Source organism: Patagioenas fasciata, chromosome 3 (genome assembly GCF_037038585.1).
Source record: "Patagioenas fasciata isolate bPatFas1 chromosome 3, bPatFas1.hap1, whole genome shotgun sequence".
NCBI lineage: Eukaryota > Metazoa > Chordata > Aves > Columbiformes > Columbidae > Patagioenas > Patagioenas fasciata.
The window spans coordinates 23,058,587-23,079,636 of record NC_092522.1 but is presented as its reverse complement, the minus strand read 5'-3'; the positions used below and the strand labels follow the sequence as shown (position 1 = coordinate 23,079,636).

At 40.6% G+C, this 21,050-nt stretch overlaps 1 protein-coding gene across 8 annotated transcripts in view; it reads right to left on the bottom strand.

Annotated features, from left to right (window-relative positions):
• Positions 1–19,864, bottom strand: part of CDC42BPA (CDC42 binding protein kinase alpha) — a 194,235-nt gene extending 174,371 nt beyond the window's left edge. For 2 of the 8 annotated variants that reach the window (XM_071805938.1, XM_071805937.1), the window contains exons 1-2: positions 19,353–19,861; positions 18,378–18,603 (exon numbers count right to left, since the gene is read on the bottom strand). In XM_071805938.1, coding sequence (XP_071662039.1) covers positions 18,378–18,573 — 196 coding nt within the window. In that variant the 5' untranslated portion in view covers positions 18,574–18,603; positions 19,353–19,861. Of the gene's footprint in view, positions 1–18,377; positions 18,604–19,352 lie in introns of all 8 variants that reach the window. The other 6 variants (XM_065834822.2, XM_071805939.1, XM_065834823.2 and 3 more) reach the window with 5 other exon arrangements.
• Positions 19,865–21,050: the final 1,186 nt, after the last annotated feature.

Here is a 21,050-nt window from a genome sequence, read left to right as displayed (position 1 = left end):
CCTTCCCTACTGGCTAAGGCAAACGGCTTTAAACGGCGAGATATCTTGCAGCTGTGGCTTCCCTGGGATCACCCTTCCCTCAAAACAACAAGAAAAAAAATAATATTTTGGACTACAGTTTTAGGGTCACCTTTGGGTGCTCAAACATGCAACAGCATCAACTGCAAAGTGCTGATAAGCCAAATTGACGGGTGCACTATGCAAAAGCTGAACTACGCTCTCCTAAAGCTTGAGAAGTAGATGACAGAAAGCCTCTAATTTAGGCAGACGGGACATCTCTCTGGAAGCCTTTATATACATTTACACACTCATTGAATCTACAGGAATTTTAAACATGCATTCTAAAATGCGCTGATTTCTCTAACACACAGACTATCTTATTTTAAGCACAGTACAACCCCTCCTCAGCTATCTACAAAACATAGTGACATTGAGACTAAGCCAAATGAAACTTGTCATCGCTTCTTTTATATAATTTTTTCCTTTCCTCATCTATCAGTAGCTCCATCACACCTCATTTTAGTTCAGAAAAGTTCTATTCATCTCTTCCAGAACAGAAGTCTTTTTCAAAAACAATATGAGCTATGTTCTGAGAAACTGGCTGTCCTGATCAACTACAATAAAGTAGGCAAATATATATCATTTCCACACTTGACTCATAGTGTGCAATTTACAAATTGGATACTCTGTTAAAAAAAAACCAAAAGCCAATTCATTGGAACAAAACTGTGACTGGACAAAGATGGATCAAAGGGGAAAAAAAAAAAAAGAATGGGTTGGGATGACAACAAACTAGAAGGCACGGACATATGAATCACAACAGCCTGTGACCTTTCCAATGCTCAGATAAGATATAGTCATGTGGTTCCTGAAAACAGTACATGTTACTTATTCTGCAGCAAATTTGTGAATTGTTATGAATTTTTTTAAAAGAACTCTTCATGGCAGAATCATAAATACCTTTCAAAATACCCTTTGAAGAGCCAGTGATATTATCACTGTTATGACAAAGGGAATTGGGACACCATAAAATTAAGGGGAAAAGTAGTCATCCTATATTAACCAATAGTTTTAGAATTCTATATATGAACTTCTTAGAGCACGTAGAATTTCATAGAGCTTTAGAGCTTAAAGCAGAGCTCCAAGTGATCTCAGTGGCAGCTGAGAGTTCTCAGTATCTCTTCACATCAAACCACAGGAAGTCAACTAACTGATCCATATGGTGATGAATGCACAGTTACTCGCTACATACAAAGTATGTGGTTAATAACCAGCATCACATTAAAAAAAAAATCCTCTTGTAGCAGTCAGTAAAAGAATCAAATCTTCCATAGCATCATTCAATTTCCCCATAAAAACACACTTTCCTTTTCTGCAAACAACTTCACTCACTATGTAACTGCTGACTTTGATAGCTTACTCCCCAACAAAATCTGAATGAATTTCCAGAGCCCTACTGTCCTATGGAATACGCAAAACAGGTGCTGGGAGGGCAGGGAAAACACAATCATAAAGCTACAAAGACAGGACACAGACAAAAAGACTTGATTCTGTCAGTTTGCATTTATACAATTTTTTAATTATTTCTTTCAGTATTTCTGTCATAGATGCATACTAGCAACAAAGTGAATGTTCAGAAAATTTTACTGTATTCTTCAGTCATTTAATAATCACTTAAATAACATCAAAACTTTCACGCAAAATCCACTTACGTTAACATTCAGGATACATCTACATGAAAATCACCTTCAAGATCCTTCTAAATCCAATTTCTGTGAGTCCTCTGAAGTGGAAGCTCTCAGGTCTGACACCCAGCAGAGCCCCTGGAAGGTGCAGTGAACATCCCTCCCTCTCCTCTCTGCAGTGTGATTAAAACTCACCGTGTGTCGGGAAACCTGCAGAGACTGGCTGCCTGCAGCTCCTTCTTCTGCATTCTGATGCTTCATATTCTACGCTTAAGTGCCCTCAAGTAGAGAAAAGTACAGAAAGAAACACCATAAACCTGCAAAGCAATTCCCAGAAAGACTTTCCATTGCAATTGGGAATGTATCTTAACTTCCCATTTGAGAATAAAGTACAACATGGGCTATTTTGGCTCATGTTTCTTTTCTTTCAGACTAGGAAGGATTCCCCAACCTTTAATACAAGACCAGAATTAGCTCGAGCTTCTACACAACCAAATTACTTCACAGATGCATAAAGAGTATCACATAAATTTCTTTATAACACCAATATTGCCATTCCTTACTCCACTCTTACACCATTAGCATCTGGTGTTGTCTTTCTGGGGAAGAGATAAATAAAAATCTCCTGACCACTCAATAAGGTACAGTTACACAATACCTCTTTTTCAACTTCTTAAACTAGCTTTGCTTCCATCACAGATACATTGCACCCTACAATCAGTTCACTGCCCTCAGGTGTGCAGATTTTTAACTGTGGAGCTGAGCTGCAAATCTTTATCACTGAAACAGCAACCAAGATCCCGGGCAAAAAAATGCCCAACATCCAGTGAGTATGGAAGGATTCTACTCCCACAGGTGCTTTCAAAATGTCAGTGGATATAAAACAAAAAAGCAGTAACACAGTCACGAATTAGGCTTTGCATTTCCAAATGACAGGCAGCAGTGGCTCGTGGTCTTATTAGAGACTGCCTGAGATCAAGATGTTTGCCAGGCAGTGGGGATGGTTTCACGTATAACACAAACTCCTCAGATTCAGGAGAAACAGTATTCCAGGCCAAATGGCTCAAGGACAATCCTTGTATATTGCTCAAGTCATACTCAATGCACAGCACACTTGGAATAATTCTGAGGATTAGCTAAGCAAGGTGTGGTCCTACCTGTCCTGCCACCAATTTGAAACCACTCAAAAGCAAGGTACTGGGGCAACAGAGGCTTTGGGCTTCATGTTTAGTTCACATCAAAACACAAAGGTTTAAGAGAGAGTCATAACTCTCAGTAAACACGGAAGGGCGGTTCTGAACCACCACTTATTTGTACCGCACTTGTGCGGAAGCCAAGCAGAGGGCAGTGCCCTGAACACCACCAGAAGGCCGGTGCTCTGCAATATCATTGAGAGAGCGATGGATCAAATTCTCTTGTCATGGCAAGGTTTCCTTCCTGAACTACAGGCTTGAAAGAAAAGGGAAGAAAAATTATCATGTTTGCCTTTCTCTTAACACTGTTAACAACATAAAAAAGAAAAATAATAATGGATTACTTCAAGTATTTCCGTTTTGAATCCTAACTAACAAGCCCCAAAATGATCCATGGTATGCAATTAATGAAATCACAAGAGAGAAACATGCCTCTTCTTTTCCAGTGCAACCATCTGCAGTAACATTTTTGAGGAGCTAAATCAGCCCACAGGAAAAGTATTATCATGCTTGGTACAGAAAAGTACCTGAAAACACAGATTATTTTGACTGTGCTAACAAAGCCTAGGAGATTCTTGAGCATGGAAATCCAGTCTCAGCCACCAGTTAAAGGTGCAAGAAGGAAAAAGCATTCAGAAGCATGAGTACAGGAATTACTCTCCATTTAGTCTGCAGCTCACCTACTACAGTATTGAGCTCACAAAATGGAAGGGACTTACTATACTAATATTACATAAAAGAAAGCTTCCTCTGTTACATAGAATTGAAAAGAGAAGGGGGAAAAACCCAAGAACCTACAGGAGAATATTACATTCTTCTGAGCAAATTGGGATTTAGCTCAAGAAATCAGCAAGCAACCAGTTCTATACCCTTCTTTAATGTAGCTCCGAGAAACAGACAAACTCATCAGCAGAAAACACAAAGAATAAAAACATTCAGCAGGAGGTGGGATAACTGCATTATTCACAAGCAGGAAAACCACAAATAAGCTATAAGCTCTCCAAAACAAATACCGATGTAGGATTTGGTTTTGCACTAGCTTGCACTTCATTCAGATGTTACTGTTCCATATGAAAACAAACAAAAAAAAAAACCAAACAAAAACAAAAACCAAAAATACCCACAACAACAGCAACAAAACCAAACAAAAAAAGTAAAGCCCACTACTGTTCTGACTGCGTTTGATTTTACACCAGTGTGAATGACTATCCATTACTTCAGACGCCATGTTGTGAGGCTAAAGTCTAATATTTTGTTATTGCTTTTTTTCAAGAGAGCTCACCTTAACCAATCACAGAACTAATCAGAAGTTACTCTTCTCTGTCCGACTGCTCATGAAGTCAAGACTGGACTAAAACCCCAAATTCCACCCTCCACGACTAGCAAGAAGACAAATTCATTTTAGTAAGCCTGCCACCTCAGAGCACGAATTCATTCATGACCTTGTCCACCTGACTGTAAAAGAAATAACAGAAGGCAAGTTTCTAAAGTCCTACTGTACCAAATCAAGATTGAGAACCCTCCATCACTTTCATTGTACAAATATTAAATATGCAACAGTAGAGCAAAAGAACAGCTGTTCCTTCCCCACATTCAGAAAGTGTGCACAAGGGCTGGCTATGGCAATAGGCCACGGAAGGCAAGTTCCTTGCCATACTTTCACTGAAGAACTCAGAGAATCTCAACGCCTGCTCTCATTCCTCTGTTCCAGGTAGATCATAAATAACTACCTTGGGACACTTCAGGAACTTTTGCCATTTGAATCTGGCAGAGCAAAACAGCAAATAATGTCATTTGTACAAAATGTTTCTGCACAAACAACACATGAAGTAAATGCAAATTATAATGAGATGGTGAAATCACTCAGAAATATTCTCATTAAACAAACTTCCCCATAAAGAATTACAACTTCTGATGCAAAGCATTATGTATTACATAAACTACACTGTGCCTGGGAGCTAGCTGCTATCTGCAAAGAATATCTCATGAATACTTCCTGAATTTTTCTTTTGCAGTACTATTAAAAAAAAAAAAAAAAAAAAAAAAAAAGAAAAAAAATCAGCATTTCTCTTCTGGTGTGTCATGATGAAGGTGATGTAAGAACAGACTGACCAACGAACCAATCTCAGGAAACAAGTCTGAGAGTTCTTAAGCACAAAACACCAAAACAAAATTAACTAAAAACGTAGAGCATACTTTCTTAATGGAAAGCTGAGTTCTACTTAGTACAGTTGCTTTAAAATCAGTTCCTCCCAGTGTGGTTCAGAGTGCAGTGGGAACAGGCAGGAAGGAGACACTCGGGAGGACCAGGCATTAAAAAAAGGAGGGGTGGAGGGGGAATTTCCTGATCCACCGAAGTAACCATGCTGGGAATCTGCGTACCTATACTGTCTTTCTTACCTCAACTGATGACTAAATACGAGGTTATAAGAGGACTTGCCTCAGCCATCAGTTAAAACTTTTTTGAGTAATACCTATGCAGATACAGCTTTCCAGGAGACAACTTCCAGTGTTAGCTGGAGATTATAATCAAGAGCTTCTGGTTATCTCTCTTGTCATCAGATTTGACTTCCTGAAAGCACAAAGCACTTTATGGGAAAGGTTTCTAGTGTAGAAAGGTCATATACAAATTCCTTTTCCCTTCTTTGACCCGAAATTTGCAGCTTAACAGTTACTTGCTCCAACACGACCAAAACCAGTCTTCCTCAAAGTCTGCTCAAGCAAACCCTACATGCAGGTGGAGTCAGTACAGACGTATTTCATAAACAGTAAGTATGAGACAAGATTTAAATGTACGCATTACATTCTAAACGAGATATTTAGACACTCTGGGAAAACTTCTCTGAAATACCAGTGACAAGCATGTGCTTTGTAGGTCCACAGGAAAGATTCTGAAAAAGTGCGGTACAAACTACTATACGAGTTAAAAGCAGCTTAATTTTTATGGAGGTCCAAGTTCAACATACATAAATAGTTGCTCAAAACACGATTCTGACAAGGATCCACCTGACCACTGGAAAAAAGAGCACTTCCCTCATGAGAAATAAAACAATTGCCACTGTTCTGAATTGTATTACAGGAGAGGGAGGAAAGTGGACATCACAGCAACAGGATCACAGAAATAAGATTCCAAGTTTTCTCAAGTAATGACACCAAGAAAGGCGGTATCCAAACAGTACACTGAAAATTTAAGACAATAAATAAAGCACTTAAACACAGAGAAGTTACAAGTCACCCACACCTTCAGGTATTTCCACAGTAAACATTTCAAAAACTTTGAAAACTAAAAAAAATTTGGAAGGAAAATACACATAAACCTGGATCCTGGAAACTGCTTATCCATTGAATTTTTGAATGGCCTTCAACAAATCACAGCTCTTTCTCCGTTTCTTTACAGATATATTTAATATGCTAATAACCACCCACTTTTCTCGTATTTTCAAGACAATACACATAAGTGCCCAATATGATTGTAAACTATTTTCTCACCAGGAATCATATTTACAACCCTCCAAGTTTGCAAACAAATACACATTTTTGAAGTATACTTTAAAAAATTAAAGAAAAATACAGAAAATATTCTCTCTGGACATCAAGAAAAAGCTACAGTACTTGAACTCTGGTTTTAAATATTTAACCAGTTAATGCCCTCAAGTAAGTGGCTTGGCAACTTAAAAACCTCAGCAGCAAATATGACCTGCTTTAATACACACAGCTATCACTGAATTAACATCATGCTTATCTCCATTAAATAAGAGCAGAATTTGGCTTACAAATGCTTTATTCTTCCTACCAGACAGGCATCACAGTTTTGGCTCATAGCTGTTAATCAACACCTACTACCTGAAGTCTGTATAAGCTTATTGCAAAAAAACAAACACACACCCTACCTTCCTATACATATCTGTGTATACACAAAGAGTCTTCTAAATACAGCAACTGAATTTCTATTTAATTTTATACATACTCATTTTGAAAGCCAGACAGTCCTTCCTCATAAAGATCCACTGACGAAATCTGTCCCCATTCAGATGTCTAAACTTTCTGAAGTCTTGGCACACCACCTATGGCTGAGAAACGTGCCTTTCACTGGAGAGTCTGTTTTTCTTTCAAAGAGAAAAAAGCAGCAGGGAAAAGTAGCACCTAAGTCCTCAGGTGCCAGACATAGAAAAGTATGGTACGAGATGGACACAAAGTTAGAGAGAAAGAAGAAAACCTGGATTTATTTGTCAAGTCCCAAATTGAGAAGCTCAAGATGCTGGCAAGTAGCACAATTACAGGCTTCAAATATTTCTGTCTTACCTGAATACTCCAAGAAAGCACATCAGGTATTACAAAATGTAGAAGAGCTATCTTGCTTTTATGAACACGCACACACACAAAGGACCCCAAGCCCCTGCAATAGATGTTTATGCTTAACCCAAATGTGCAGTTTGACATGCTTGACCTGGCCTCTCCTGCAGCTAATGAACGTTCTGCCACAAGCTTTTAGGGGGATGGTGGTGGGGCAGCTATTGCAAACAATGATCGGCACACCAAGAAAAAAAAAATCCTTGTAGCTTTGCCAAAATTACTGCATTTACCGTCTTCCACCTCCTGCAAGTTTCCTCTGCTGCTTCCCATAGGAAATGGGTTTGTACCCTTGATGCCGGAACGGTGCTAAGAAGGACCTTTGCACCCTGTCACTGTGAGAACCTGTGATTTCACACGCCCAGGGCGGTGGGAGGTGTGCCTGAGAGAAACTGAAAACCTACAGGAAAAGCAAAAACAAATTCTAGTCGAACATTAATAAAAATGCCACGAAAATCTACCAGTCACAGCATTTTATTTACTGCTTTAGAATCACTGGGATAACATCAAAACTACTTTGTTTTACTAAAGAAAGTACTTGCCTCAAACAAGTGAATTAATCTGATCTAACCAGACCTGACAGCGACTTACTGGAGAAAACAGTTTGCTTAAACTGGAAAAGAAGAAAAAGAGGAGGGGGAAGGAAGGAAATTCTCAAAAGTTGGTACCCCCTCTGAAGCGAAAGACACAGGGCAAGAAACTGTGGTTCTTTTAGAGACAGAACGACATTTGCTTAAATCCTAGGTTTTAAAATGTAAAATTTAATTCTGCTGAATACGAGCAGTCATCACTAAGAATTGTCAATCGATATTCTACTTCTTAATTAAGGTCAGTGGGGTAAAAATAAAAATCACAAAATCACATGGAACAAAATTAGACAAGTTTTGAGTAATTGTATGGCAGTTTGATGTCATTGAAAGGTTTTAGTGAAACAAATTCAGTATGTTTTAGAACTGAATGTACTGACGCTTTAGAAACAGTCAATGTGCAGCAACGTATGTCGATTTTGGGGTGTTTAAGAAGCTTTTGTAATTATTACTATGATCATATACCATCGTTAAATACATTTAGTCACAACACAAACTACACGACCAAGATAAAGCAAAATACCTTGAGACTGGATTGTTTCCTTATGAAGAAAACAGTGAAATTAAAGCAAATTTTGAAATATTAATGACAAGAATTTTTTTCAAGAGATTCCCTTGTATTGGTAGTGCCAAGTATCACAAAGTGAATGTAATATTGTCAGCAAATAATACTGACTAATTCCATTAGATAACCTTAGTTTTGGAGAAAAAGAAAGTAAAAATTCAAGAAGATTGTAGCTAGAGAGCAAACGAGCAACTCCTCGCCCCCACTGGACCCTTCTTTTCCCCGAGACAGTTAAAGCACCAGGCTACTACTGATGACAGCTCTGCTAAATCACCCAGGAAGGGACTTATCAGGTGTTTACATGAGCTCAAGGCATCGTATACTCAACCACGTATTTGTACAGGTATCCAGCGAAGAAGCTAAGAAACTATGTCACTAGAAGCAACTGGTTCCCAGATCATCTTCTCTCAAGTCTAAGTGTTACTAGAGGATCAAGTTAACCAACAAATACCAAGGTAACGAAATAATACACACCAGCTGTGGTAATATGTATCATATACCTTTTTCTCTTAATAACTGTAAGTCTATTTAGAGTTTTCTTTTTGAGAGTCTGGATTATCATCACTGGAGACATTAAGTCATTCCTTAGTTTCAGAAAAATGAGTAAAGCACAAAAGTATAAAGAAAACAAAAAAGCCAGCGTACCAAATATTTAGATCTAGAAAAAACAATTTGCCTAACTTTATTTCAAGAGTTAAATTATGACTTTTGCAAAGATACAAAAGTATAGAAACACATCTGTCATTAGCCAAAGGTGATCACTAGCATGAACATAAAAATAGTCAATTTTGGGGGTGGAGGGACACAACAAAATAAAGCATCATAGGACAGAAACAACATAGTGAAACAATAATGATTTTCTCCGCAAATTTCTATTTACGTAGGAAGCGGCTTCTATAATTTCCCACTAACATAACAGATCATGGCAAAACAAGTCTCTTTTGTGTCAGTCCCTACCAAAATTATAAAAGGATCCTTTTAAATTATCACAAAACAGAGCGACCTCATTTTCTAAAAGTTGGGGGAAATAGAACAAAACTATTCGAAGTCTGCTAATATAAGAATCCTTGTCTTTCAGTTATAAACCACACATGGAAAACTGTTTAAAGACATTGAGTGATACTACACCAGATACACAAAATACACAAATATACCGGCACTTCTCTTTTTCCCAAAGAATTGCCAACATCAAAGTCAGATAACTACTTTGAAGACTCCTATTTCTGATTAGAAGAAGAAGAGTTTTGGAAACTTATGGAAACAAAAAGCCTCACTGAATTTCCACACCAAATATCTATCAGAATAAGCTGATAATGTCAAAATTTGGTTCAAAATTGTATGTTAGAGGGAATCTGAGAGGCAGGCTCTGCACTTGGAGCACAGGAGCTACCACAGGTGAAGCCACTGAAGTCTGGGCTGTCACAGCTCGAGCCCCCTCCTTTGCACAATCTCTTCACACAACCAGATCAACAGATTTCAATGTGTTTCTGCAGGGTTAGTTTTCGACTGGATTATGTCCCTCTGCCCACATAAGCACCAACAAAAACCAGAGATAGGTGGTTTTAGCCAGCCCTATGATACCATCAAGTCAGCCCCCATCCCAGATAAAAACAATGACTTACAATTAAAATACAAACTTCTATTTCCTTCTCTTGTTACTATGTGTCCTGCAAAACCGGACAACACAGTGCTTTATTTACAGAAGGCAGGGTGGTAAAGGCGAAAGAGGTTTAAAGAGCAAGAGCAGGAAATACCTTGGGACTATAGTGTCCCCACAGCACAAATGACATTTTCTTAAGTCACTTTGCACTCCTGTAACAGAAGTTGTTGCCACCCTTCCTATCACTTCTTCATTTTAGTTTTAGGTATTAAAATGATAAAGCTTTATTCTCGCTTCAGCCTCTTCGCACTTAGACCACAGGAATAAAACAGATCACAACTTTACTCACAGCCAGAACAAGCCGCCCAAGGCCCCAGCTTGGCAAGAGCCTACAAGCAGAAATGATTCATGTTAGTAAATCAATTGATACGTACTGGATCTCATAGGGAATATACAGGGTCTTTACAGAAAATGCTGCACAGATGCAGCTGTAGGTAAAGCCTGTGTGTACTCTCACACAGGTGACTTCTGTTTGTTACCATTCTCCATACACAATCTTTCTGTATAAATGTAGGAGTAATTACATCTATACAGTCCTAAAATTACATTCGGCCCTTTGAAGGCAACCACGAGGCTGATGTGGCCCCCCGCTGAAAAGGAATTTGACACCCCTCCTATATATTATGAACCTGACCAAACAAAATCATGAAACTTTGGGGATGACTGGGGAGAAACAAGAAAAAAAGCAACCAAAATCCAGAAACTAAAACTGTGGCCATGGGAAGATCAGACTGACACATGGATATCCACATCACATTTAGAAAGACAAACTGAGATCCTGCTCGGAAGAAAAGCAACGGAATGGAAGTGGGGAAGAAGAGCAGGAGGCCTCAGCTTAGAGAAGGTAAGAGCATTCAAGCTTTGCTTTGGAATAGTGGTACCCATGAAAAACACACAGAAAGGCAGAACTCAGTAATGGAAACCTGCAGGCCCTTCACCGCAGGTGAGGACACCTCACAAGCAGGGCAGCCACACAAGCCTAAAATAAGGTAGGATTTTAAGATTAAAAGGATGAAACAAGGGCTACAGTGAGAGGGAATACTTAACAAACAAACAAAACAGCAACATGTTGCTGGCCAAATCCCACAACATTTGAAGGAAATCCAATTACTATTATTAACATCTCCAAATGCTTTTCCCCTCCCCTTTGGAATGCCACTCTAAACTCACCTAGTCTTTCTACAAAAAGAATTACCGTATATTTCTACTAAATTACTAAACAAAATTTATTCTAAAGGCTAGACATTTTTTCTCAAAATGGCCTACAAAACACTGCAGTTCACAGCACCTACAAGCTCCAGATCAATAACTTTGCAGAAAGATAAAGAGAGAAGATGCACTGAGAAGCTGATCCCTAAGAATAAAAGAAACTACAATATTGTGTAACAAAACTAATTTAAAGTAAACTGGAAGTCTGGATATGGATATGGAAGAATTATGAAACACAAAGTCTTAGAAGTCTGGATACATCTCATGTGGATTTTATCCATGGTGACTGCTAGTAAACCTAATTAGGCTGTATTACTAGAAGTAAAACTAACTGACCCATCTGAATAGAAGATATTTGCAGTTATTACTAAGCCTAATGTCACATTTAAACTATTTGAAATAAAAATCTTGTCGTTAACAAAAGATTGCACATGATTGACCTAATTCACTGGCATTTTTTAAAGATTTTAGCCCACATTAGTGGCATTCCCAAGCTTAATGAGGATTTCAGAAAAATAATGTGTTGAGGTAAGCTAGACCAGAGCACAACAAAATATTCCAGTTGTTCAGCCAGAAAAAGAAAATCAAATTAAACAAGTATAAATGCTTATGGAAGGAATGTCTGCTTTGCCAAAAGATAAAACTTAAAGAGTCGAAGACTTGGCCTTTTCTATTAATTCTGTCCCAACTATCCACCGTACCTCTTTTAGTCAGGTTTTACAGCTTGGCAATAGGATACAATTGCTTCTGGAACTTTTCTGTGTGAAGGGACAATGGGAATGTCCCAAATGGCTCATTTTTTACAGTACAAAAGTAATCAGGGATGCTGTGAAGGGGTTAATATTTTGTAAATACAGATCCAGGATAATTTACAGTGCCAATTTTCATAAAAAAATATGAAAAAAAAAATTTCCAGGATAGTAGACTGCATTCAATTTGTATCTGGAAATTTGGTATTTCCAATTTATTCACAATAATCTTTCAAAACAACACGGGCACTTGAATATGCAGCCACAGGTATGACTTCAGAAGTGAAATTACTTTTATTTGCTGCTGCTCTTCAGAATTCAAGCACTGATTTACAGGCAGAAGATAGAGCTTCAAGAAGAAAGGTAGATTATCTTGAACTTTGTGTAAAATACATTAATATATATCTCTCAAATATTAAACTTTATTGGGCCAAATAAGCTCATTTTTCTTATAGCACGATATCCTTCTTCCTTTCAACTGTGAACTAATAATACGCTACAGGTTATAAAAAGAGTACAACAGTAAAGTTCAAGAGAGAAACGCCACGAGATGAGGAAGGAGATTAATCAGGTACACACACGCACACAGTGTCATATGCTACAGCATGACAATTTACAGTTCTGATGATCCCACAAATAAACAATCAGATTAACCCTTTAGCATGAATGTCTTAGTAACAGGGAATTTATTGTGTTGTCATGAGGTTTACAATGCCCACTGAGCAGACTAACTCATATAATTGTATTTCTCCATTTGTTCCCATTACACAAAGCATGCTAGGAATTTCTGTACAGAATAAAGGCATTCCTAAAATTCCTGAAAATGAAGTATGAGTTAGCTTTGTATCTAAGCAAGCCATACTCCTTTGCAATAAAAAGCACATCACTGGCAGAAAGTCAGTCAGCCCAAATGCAAAAGCCCCAAAGCCTGTCGGGCAGTCTCTGAACACCTCTGCACCAACCCAAAAGAACAAAAAACACCAAAAGGAACATCTTTACAAAACTTAAGTAAAAATAATTTTTAAACACTTGGTGTACTGTAAATGCATTAACAACCAAACACATTACAATAGGTTCACGCCTCACTTTACTGGAAACCGGCTTTAACCCTAATGCAAAACCAGCCAAATTAACTGGATAGTCTCACAGCTCATTTGATCACATCATAACTGTTGATTAACTTACAGTCATTAGTTTCCTCTATTCAATACAAGAATCAAAACTTAAATAAACGTGGGAGAGGTCACAATTCAAAAGGTACAGAAGTTAAAGAGCCACCTAACAGTAAGGTCTGCATAGGCAAGCGTTCTATCTGTTTTCCTGCGGTTTTTTTAAATTAGTTTGGTACAAAACTGCATCTCTATAAAAGCTGTTTAAATAATATTCTGGAACATGGAGATTTGAAAGTTGTTTCTATCTGACAGCATTGAAGAACGTCCTTCTCTAACCCCAATCAGTAAAGAGCTTTTAATTGGTAGCTTCAACTATGTGACAGAAACAATAGTTCCGGTAAATAAGCAGTAAAGTTTTATCATAAACAAAGACAGAAAACTGTTTCACAAGAATGCCACAATGCCTTCTATGTACACACAGATCCCCATACCTCCATATACCTCTGCTGCAGGCAACACAACAACTCACATTTAGAATTAGCTATTTGCTTAAACCCATTAAGTGGCTTTGACAAGCAGGATGCTCATTCTTTCCCAAAAAGAACTTAATAACTGTTTTCACGTATGTCAATCAGACAAAGAGGCGTTCCTCAGACTATAATAAGGAAAAACACAATTACAATTCCTAAAATGTGGTTTTTTTAATACATTTCTAATTGGTTAGAAAGTACCGAGCAACAAGGCCTACTTTAAAAAATTAAGGAACACTTGAAGTTGAGTGCTAAGTCTTTTGCTGCTGTCTCTGCTAAGAACAGGACCTAAATGAAAGACTTTTCTAACAGTCTGTTTTAATAACGAAACACGAGCAACTCAGAGCTGAAAATGCCTACCATTTCTTACAAACAGATGAATAACACAGAAGTAGTGCAGGAATCTAGAGGCAAGATTTTGCCTTCTTTTGTTACTAATATTTAAAAACAAGTCTAACCTAAAAAAAGGCATGCCACTTTTTCTTAGGAAAAAACATGACAGAGACCATCAGAAAGAAAACACAGACTTATTCTCCACAGCTTTCTCTTTAAAAATGGTTTTATGGTGATAGAACCATTCTAATGGCCAGAAGAGATGCTGCACGTCCGAATGACAGAAGTATGAGACCAATGATGACAGTCTAGACTATGACCATCACAGCACTGCAGAAACACCAAACACCACAACATTTCAGTTCTGCTAGAGGTGAAATGAGAACAACTTAATCCATCTTCCAAAGCCTCTTTTGGTAGCAGGGGAAAAACAAGCAAGCAAACAAACACAAACAAAACCCAACAACACACACAAAAAGCACTAAAAGCCAGTTTTTGTTTCTCCTACAAGAGAACAGATGCAATCAAGCCACTGCTCTTGCCATGCTATTGGTAATGTTCTTCATCTTCCCTCCTTAATATTTCCACACATTTTGAAGTTTGTTCTAGTTTTCTTTCAATGCACCCTAAATAACATTGTTCTGGTTTCTTTTTAAAACCAATTCAAATCGGTGCCATTGTAAAGAAAGTTTTCCCAGAACAAAAACATCTCTAAAAGCTTCTTTCTATCACAATATTTTTCTTTCAAGTTCAGCTTATCAGCCTTCATTACCTCCCTCACAGTCTTGAGTCATTGTGGCAACTCATACAAATGGAGAAAAGAAAAAGCAAAATGCTTGGAATTCTCAATAGCTTTTCTGGTAAGCTCCAGTTGCTATAATTAGAAAACCCCTTTTCTAAATCAAAAATACAACTACCAATAAAGATAAAAATGAAAACTAGCATCAAAAACATACAACAAGCCAAATCTAAATGTTCTGCTTCCCTCCCACCATCATAAAATGTGCCCTGATTTAACCCCCAGAACTCAGATATACCAGTTGTTTCCATGGTTGTCTTTGCATATAAAATACCTATACAAAATAAACAACAAAATCAAATAATGTTATTCACATGCCACAAAACCAATAACGTATAAAAATAGGTAAAGCAATTATGTTTCCGCTTTAGGTCAAAAAAAAATGATTTTAGAAGTAATGCAGGTTCTAAATGACAAAATAATTAACCTGACATTTCAAACCAGTCTGATGTCATTGCAAGCACCTCAAAAAGACCGAAAACCTACAAAATGTAACTCCATGTTGCAGAGACTCTACTTTCTCCCCTTGCAGAAGTTTAACACTTCAAACATCAAACCAAAACAAAAGATGAACAACCAGTTCAGATGCTCAACTGTTTCACTCTGCTTCACATTTTATTAAATTATAGATCTAGATAACAAGTTCATAAAATAGTCCTAAAAGATCCAAGGACTAGAACATGAGCTTCTTAGCTCCCCTAAATATAGCAGCAGTCACATGGCTGTCACTAAGACCACATTAGCTTTTCAATGCTAGAATACCTCCTAAACCTTTCCTCTCAAAACTTAGAATGTGCTGTGAATATTGCCTTATATGAAACATAGCATGTAACATCTCGGACCTAGAACAGTTTAAATAAAAATACACATCCATGGTCACCCCACACCAAAACCTCCACAAAAATCAAACAGTAGCACCTCAAAACTGAAAAGCAAGAAAAAATTACTTGCTGTTGTGCTCAACAGGAGGTTGTAACTGCCAACCAGCCATTTGTTAGCCTTTTCTTAAAAATAACTAACTATATAAATAAATCTTATTTGCTGCTAGAAAGAGTAATTTTATAAAGCAGTTTAAGCTTAAGATGATTAACTGTTCTCAGATATAAATTTGTACTTTGCAATTTGTAAACACACAAACATACCAGTTCATACCATTCCAAGACCAATTCAAATAATTTCAGATTACACTCCTCATAATAATAAAGCGAATTTGTGGATGCTTGGCATAAACCTGCAAAACATCTTTCCAAGACAGCAACTGACACCAACCAGTAGACATACCACACACCAAGTTTTATTATTTTTATTAATACATGCTATTCTATACGGTACATAAAACTAAGAGAGCTTCACACACAGCAGCTTTCAGAACTCCCTGGTGTAAAATTGGTGGTATTTTCCCTACTGTTCAAAAAGGGAAGCTGGGAAAAAAAAAAAAAAAAGAGCTGAAAGCACTTCAGCACTGAGTCAGTGACGGAGACAGAGCCTACGATTTCTGGCTGCCAGCCTTCCACTTCTGCCACTACTCGGCACGTCTCTGACTTTAAAACCATGTATCACGTCTCTCTAGTCCACCACTTGCGTTGTTTCCCCTTTTGGAGAGAGAGATACGCAAGGTCGTGGTTATATCAAAGAACAAGGTACCCTGAGTAACTGCACCCAAGTGCTGGAGCGTTCACTACCTCTGCAAGAAACTGATTTTGCCAACCCTCTGATATCAACAGAAATGCCTGAGACCACTGGGAGGACTGGCTTTGAGAAGGGACAACTCATGTGGGTGTTGGCAGGATAAAGTTATCATTCATATGGACACCACTTCCACCGGCACGTCTTGGAAACCCTGGCTCTTGCATTCCACCTCACAAACTTCCTTGACAAAACTCTCACGGTGGGAGTCTGGAGAGCAGAGCTAGGAGCAGACACAGAACTGGGGCAACTCGCCCTGAAAATGGGAGGAACTGGTCTCATCTGAAGCTCAAGAATCCTGCTAATGCACAGTTAGAGCATAAGAGCAGAAAAATTGCAGGAAAAATAGGCCAGCAAGAAACCTTATTCCAGCCTTTCCACAGCAGTGTATTATTTCCATCAGCAGCCTGGACAGCTTATTGCAGAAATGTTCAGGTCCTGTCAGAGCGCTGTAATGATGTGTTTATCCACCAAACAACCACCCACAAATGCACCAGCATCCAATACAACAGGTCCCAAACACACTGTTACTCTGATCACACTGATTTGGTTAACTTTTTTTATTACTATTTACAGGACATCAGCTGGTGAGACCCACTGCAGATTACACTAAGTTCCTCCATACAGAACATCCTCGGAGCCACCGTATTTTCCTAGTTTTTCCACAGCTTCTGTATGTCAGTGACAGTTATAGAGGGAAGATTCTTCGTAAGTATTTTTAATTACTATTTCCTCTTTAGCTAGAATGCATTAATTATAGCTCGTTGCTCCAGCTAATAAGCAAACAAAGACCAGTGCAATATGAAGAGTCCAAGAAACTTAATTACTGAGTCAGATGCCCTTTAGATGTCAGTATGACTACAGTGAGGAGCAGGAAAATAAAACACACACATAGCAGCCTCAAGTTGTTAAATCAGTTATCAAAACAATGTCTTTCCTCAGTGACTTCATTATGAAGAGCGCAACCAACTAATTAATCAAATGCCTGTTACATGTTTCAAAAATGTGAGTTTTTTTTAATAAAGGAGGCCTGCTGATGTATTTATTGCAAAGCAAATGTGGTAAATGGTTCTGCATGTAAATGCAAAAGTGCAGCATGACTTTGAAGTCTGAAGGTCAGATACAGTAACCGTTCTCATCAAGGTTCTTAAGAGAGACTGTATCTTCTGTTTTCCATCCACATTTAGGAGGCAGAAGAACACTAATTACACAGAAAAACATAGAGACAACCAGTTCTGTGACAACTTAACTGGAAGTCTACCATTCACCTGTTTCCATTTAAAAATCTGCAAACACCCTATCTCCCCAAAACAAAGAAATAAAATTGAGAGGGTGCTGGGGGGCAGACAATTTGCTTCTGCTTTTCAACTTTGTTTTCTTCATCAGGAACATCAGTCTAATTAAGCCAGCAATGATTTTATGTTAAAGAAGAGAATGTCATTTTCTCCATTTTCACAGCCATTTCAAACCCATGCTGCTTAAAAGCTCCGGAGAATTTTCTTGTTGATCAACATATTTTATTTTAAGCAGTATAGGTTTGATGGGAAATACAAATCAGAGGATTGTGTACTGATCTTTTTTCCAGACATTAGAGAATTTACCCCTTGCTCTTCTGTATTCCCAGCAACTTTAGGATACAAAACTCAACAGCTGGGCCTAAAGGCAAATAAATATGCCTCATGTGCCAGACTCTGATCTATGTCAAGAAATAAAAATAATGTACGTTTTACATGTATACCTCAGAGACAACCAACACGGATTTCTTTTTAGCACCACCACCACACTGTAAAACTGATAACATGTGCCTGTAAAACACTGAATTATAAACAATCCCCTCTTACACATAAATAACAGAGACATTACACAAAGCAGGCAGGAACATGGGCAGATGTACACAAAATAAACACATTCAAACTTACCCCACTCTAGATACTCAAGGATGTTCTTCTCTCTTCTCAGAGGGGAATTATTACATTCATCATAAAGGCAGATGAGTATATCCAGCAAGGTTTCCACGCTGAAGCACTGCCCATTAGTCTGAGTTGGCCCATCCAAAATAAACTGCTCCAACTGCTTCAAACGCACTTCTCCAGACATGGTTGTTTCAGTTTGCATTGGGGTTTCTTTTTTTAATGATTATTATTACTTCGTAATTAAAAAAAAAAAAAAAAATCTTTTGAGGGTTTTGTTGTTTAAAAATAAGTCAAGAGTATTTTTAACAAGTGTCAAACTGTGGTGATGCTTAATTTCCAGCCCAACTCGGTGCTCCCAGCCTGAAACTAAACCCTTGCAAGTTTCAGACATATAATGTGTATCTGTGTACGCATACTTCTTAACAGAAGAAAAAAATAATCCTAAAAAAATACTGAAATATGCCTAATAAGAAGCGGAAATATATATATCTATACGGCCACTCCTGGCGTTTTAATAATAATTGCACTTAAATTCAACCGAGACTGACACCGATTTCACCGTGCGCGCACAGGCATACGCACTTATATATTTTAAAAAAGGTCTTCTCCTTCATTCAAAATGCAGATCATGCAACGCGATCCTGAGAGGAGCCCCAACCGCATCATTAAAGTGTAACAGCCCCCTTCGGCTCGCACCGGCGCTCCACTCCCCAAAACGGACGGGAAGGGAAAAAAAATGCATGTATTTATGTATTTGAATACGCGAAGGGAAGAGGAAAGCAGGGCGCACAGCCCCGGGAAGGAGGGAGGGCGGAGGGGCCGCGCAGCCCCGCCGCCGCCTCCCCCGGCCCGGGCAGCGCCTCCGCGGCCACCGCGCCCGCCGTGGGGGTGGGGCGCAGGTCCCCCCGGCCGCCCCTCCTCAGGGCGCAGTCACGTCCTGCCCCGGGCAGCCTTTCCCTTCCTCCTCCTCCTTCTCCTTACCGGGTCTCCTTTTAAGGCTTTTCAGTGATTCAAAAAAACTAAAGTCTTCATCGTCGCCCCTTTCTCCTCCGCTGCGCCAAGGGGCGGCGGGCGGGACGCGCGCCCCGACACACCGGCACGGCCGCGGGGCGGCTGGGAAGCGCTCCGAGCCCTGTCAAATCTTTCCCATGGCTGCTGCTGCTGCGCCCTCCTCCTCCTTCTCCGGCTGCGCGTCCGGGAGAGCGCCGGCGTCCCCGCTCCGGCCGCACGCTGCGGGCCGGGAGGCCCCGGCAGCGGCTTCACTCCTGGCGGCGAGATGCTCTCCCGGCTTCGCCCCCCCGGGCAAAGGGCATCCTGCCGCGGTGCCTGTGTGGGGTGTGTGTGTGTGTGTGCGTGCGCGGGGCGGCGGGGAGGGGTAACGGCGGCGCCCTCCCTCCCCTCCGCTTCCGCGCCCTCCTCTACCCCGCCGCTCCCTCCTTCCCTCCCTCCCGCGGTCACACGCAGCAGCCGCCGCCGCCGAGCTCGCAGCAGCCCAACATGGCGGCCGCGGCGGGGGGAGCCGCCACCGAGCGCCGCCGCAGCGCGGGGAGCTGAGCCCGGGGCCGCCGCTACTGATGGGATTGAGGGGAGGAGGGGGTGCTGCAGCAGGGAATGCAGGGATACGGGCGGACCGACGCGGAGGGGAGGGCGGGGGAGAGGGCGGGCGGGGGGAGGCCGCGGCGCTACATCCCGTGGGCTTCGGCTGCTGACGGGCTGGGCTGCCCCGGCCCGACCCACCCGCCAGGCCGAGGGTCTCTGCGGGGCCTTCCCGCCTCGGCTCTCAACCGCCGCCGTTTCACCTCCCCGCGCCGCCCCCGGCCGGATTCCCCTCAGCCGCCTCCCCGGCAATTACGCCTTTCATTAAAAAGCACAGCCTCGTTAGGGCCGGCGGGCTCAAGGGCAGGGGAAGCTGTGCCCTGTCCGGTCTTTCTTTTCCACATTTGCCTCTGCCGAGCCTTTCAGCACTGAGCTCCAGGTGCGAGCACAGACCCCATCCACCTCACACCTGGACAACTGAAAACGTGACAGAAGATGTGGTGGCTCACGGCGGGTACATCCCCACTTGTGCCTTCCCTCACCGAGCAGCTCACCAGAGGTGGGGGGAACAGCCTTGTTGGGCGCTGAGGGGGGGGATGCCTCGGGGAGGAAAAGGGCGTCCAGCTGCAGCGCGCCGTGGCAGTTCTGTGGAAAGGTGTGAGGGAGGCAGTGTCACACTCAAGCTGATGTTTGTAAGTCAACCCATGACTTCAGCTCATCCCTCCTCAGAAGCTGGGTGAGGCGGGAGCAGGACAGCACAGCCCCAAGGGTCACTGGCCCTAGGTGAAGTTCAGTGTTTTCTGAAAGCCCGCAAAGTGCTGTGTTTGCTGGAACTCCAGGGAGAGTAACAGCTTGGGCATCTGCTCCCTTGTTTTGATAACCAACAGAAGCCCCTCAGCTGGGTTTTACTGTAATGAGCATCTATATAATAAGCTGGTTTTAAACTGGCCTTTTTACCAGTTGATAAAAACCATGAACAGTCTACCCCTGAAGATCATAGAGTCATAGAATGTCCCGAGTTGGAAGGGACCCAAATGGATCATCAAATCCAACTCCTGTCCCTGCATATGACAACCCCACAGTTCACACCATGTGTCTGAGGGTGTTGTCCAGTCTCTTCTTGAACACTGTCAGGCTTGGGGC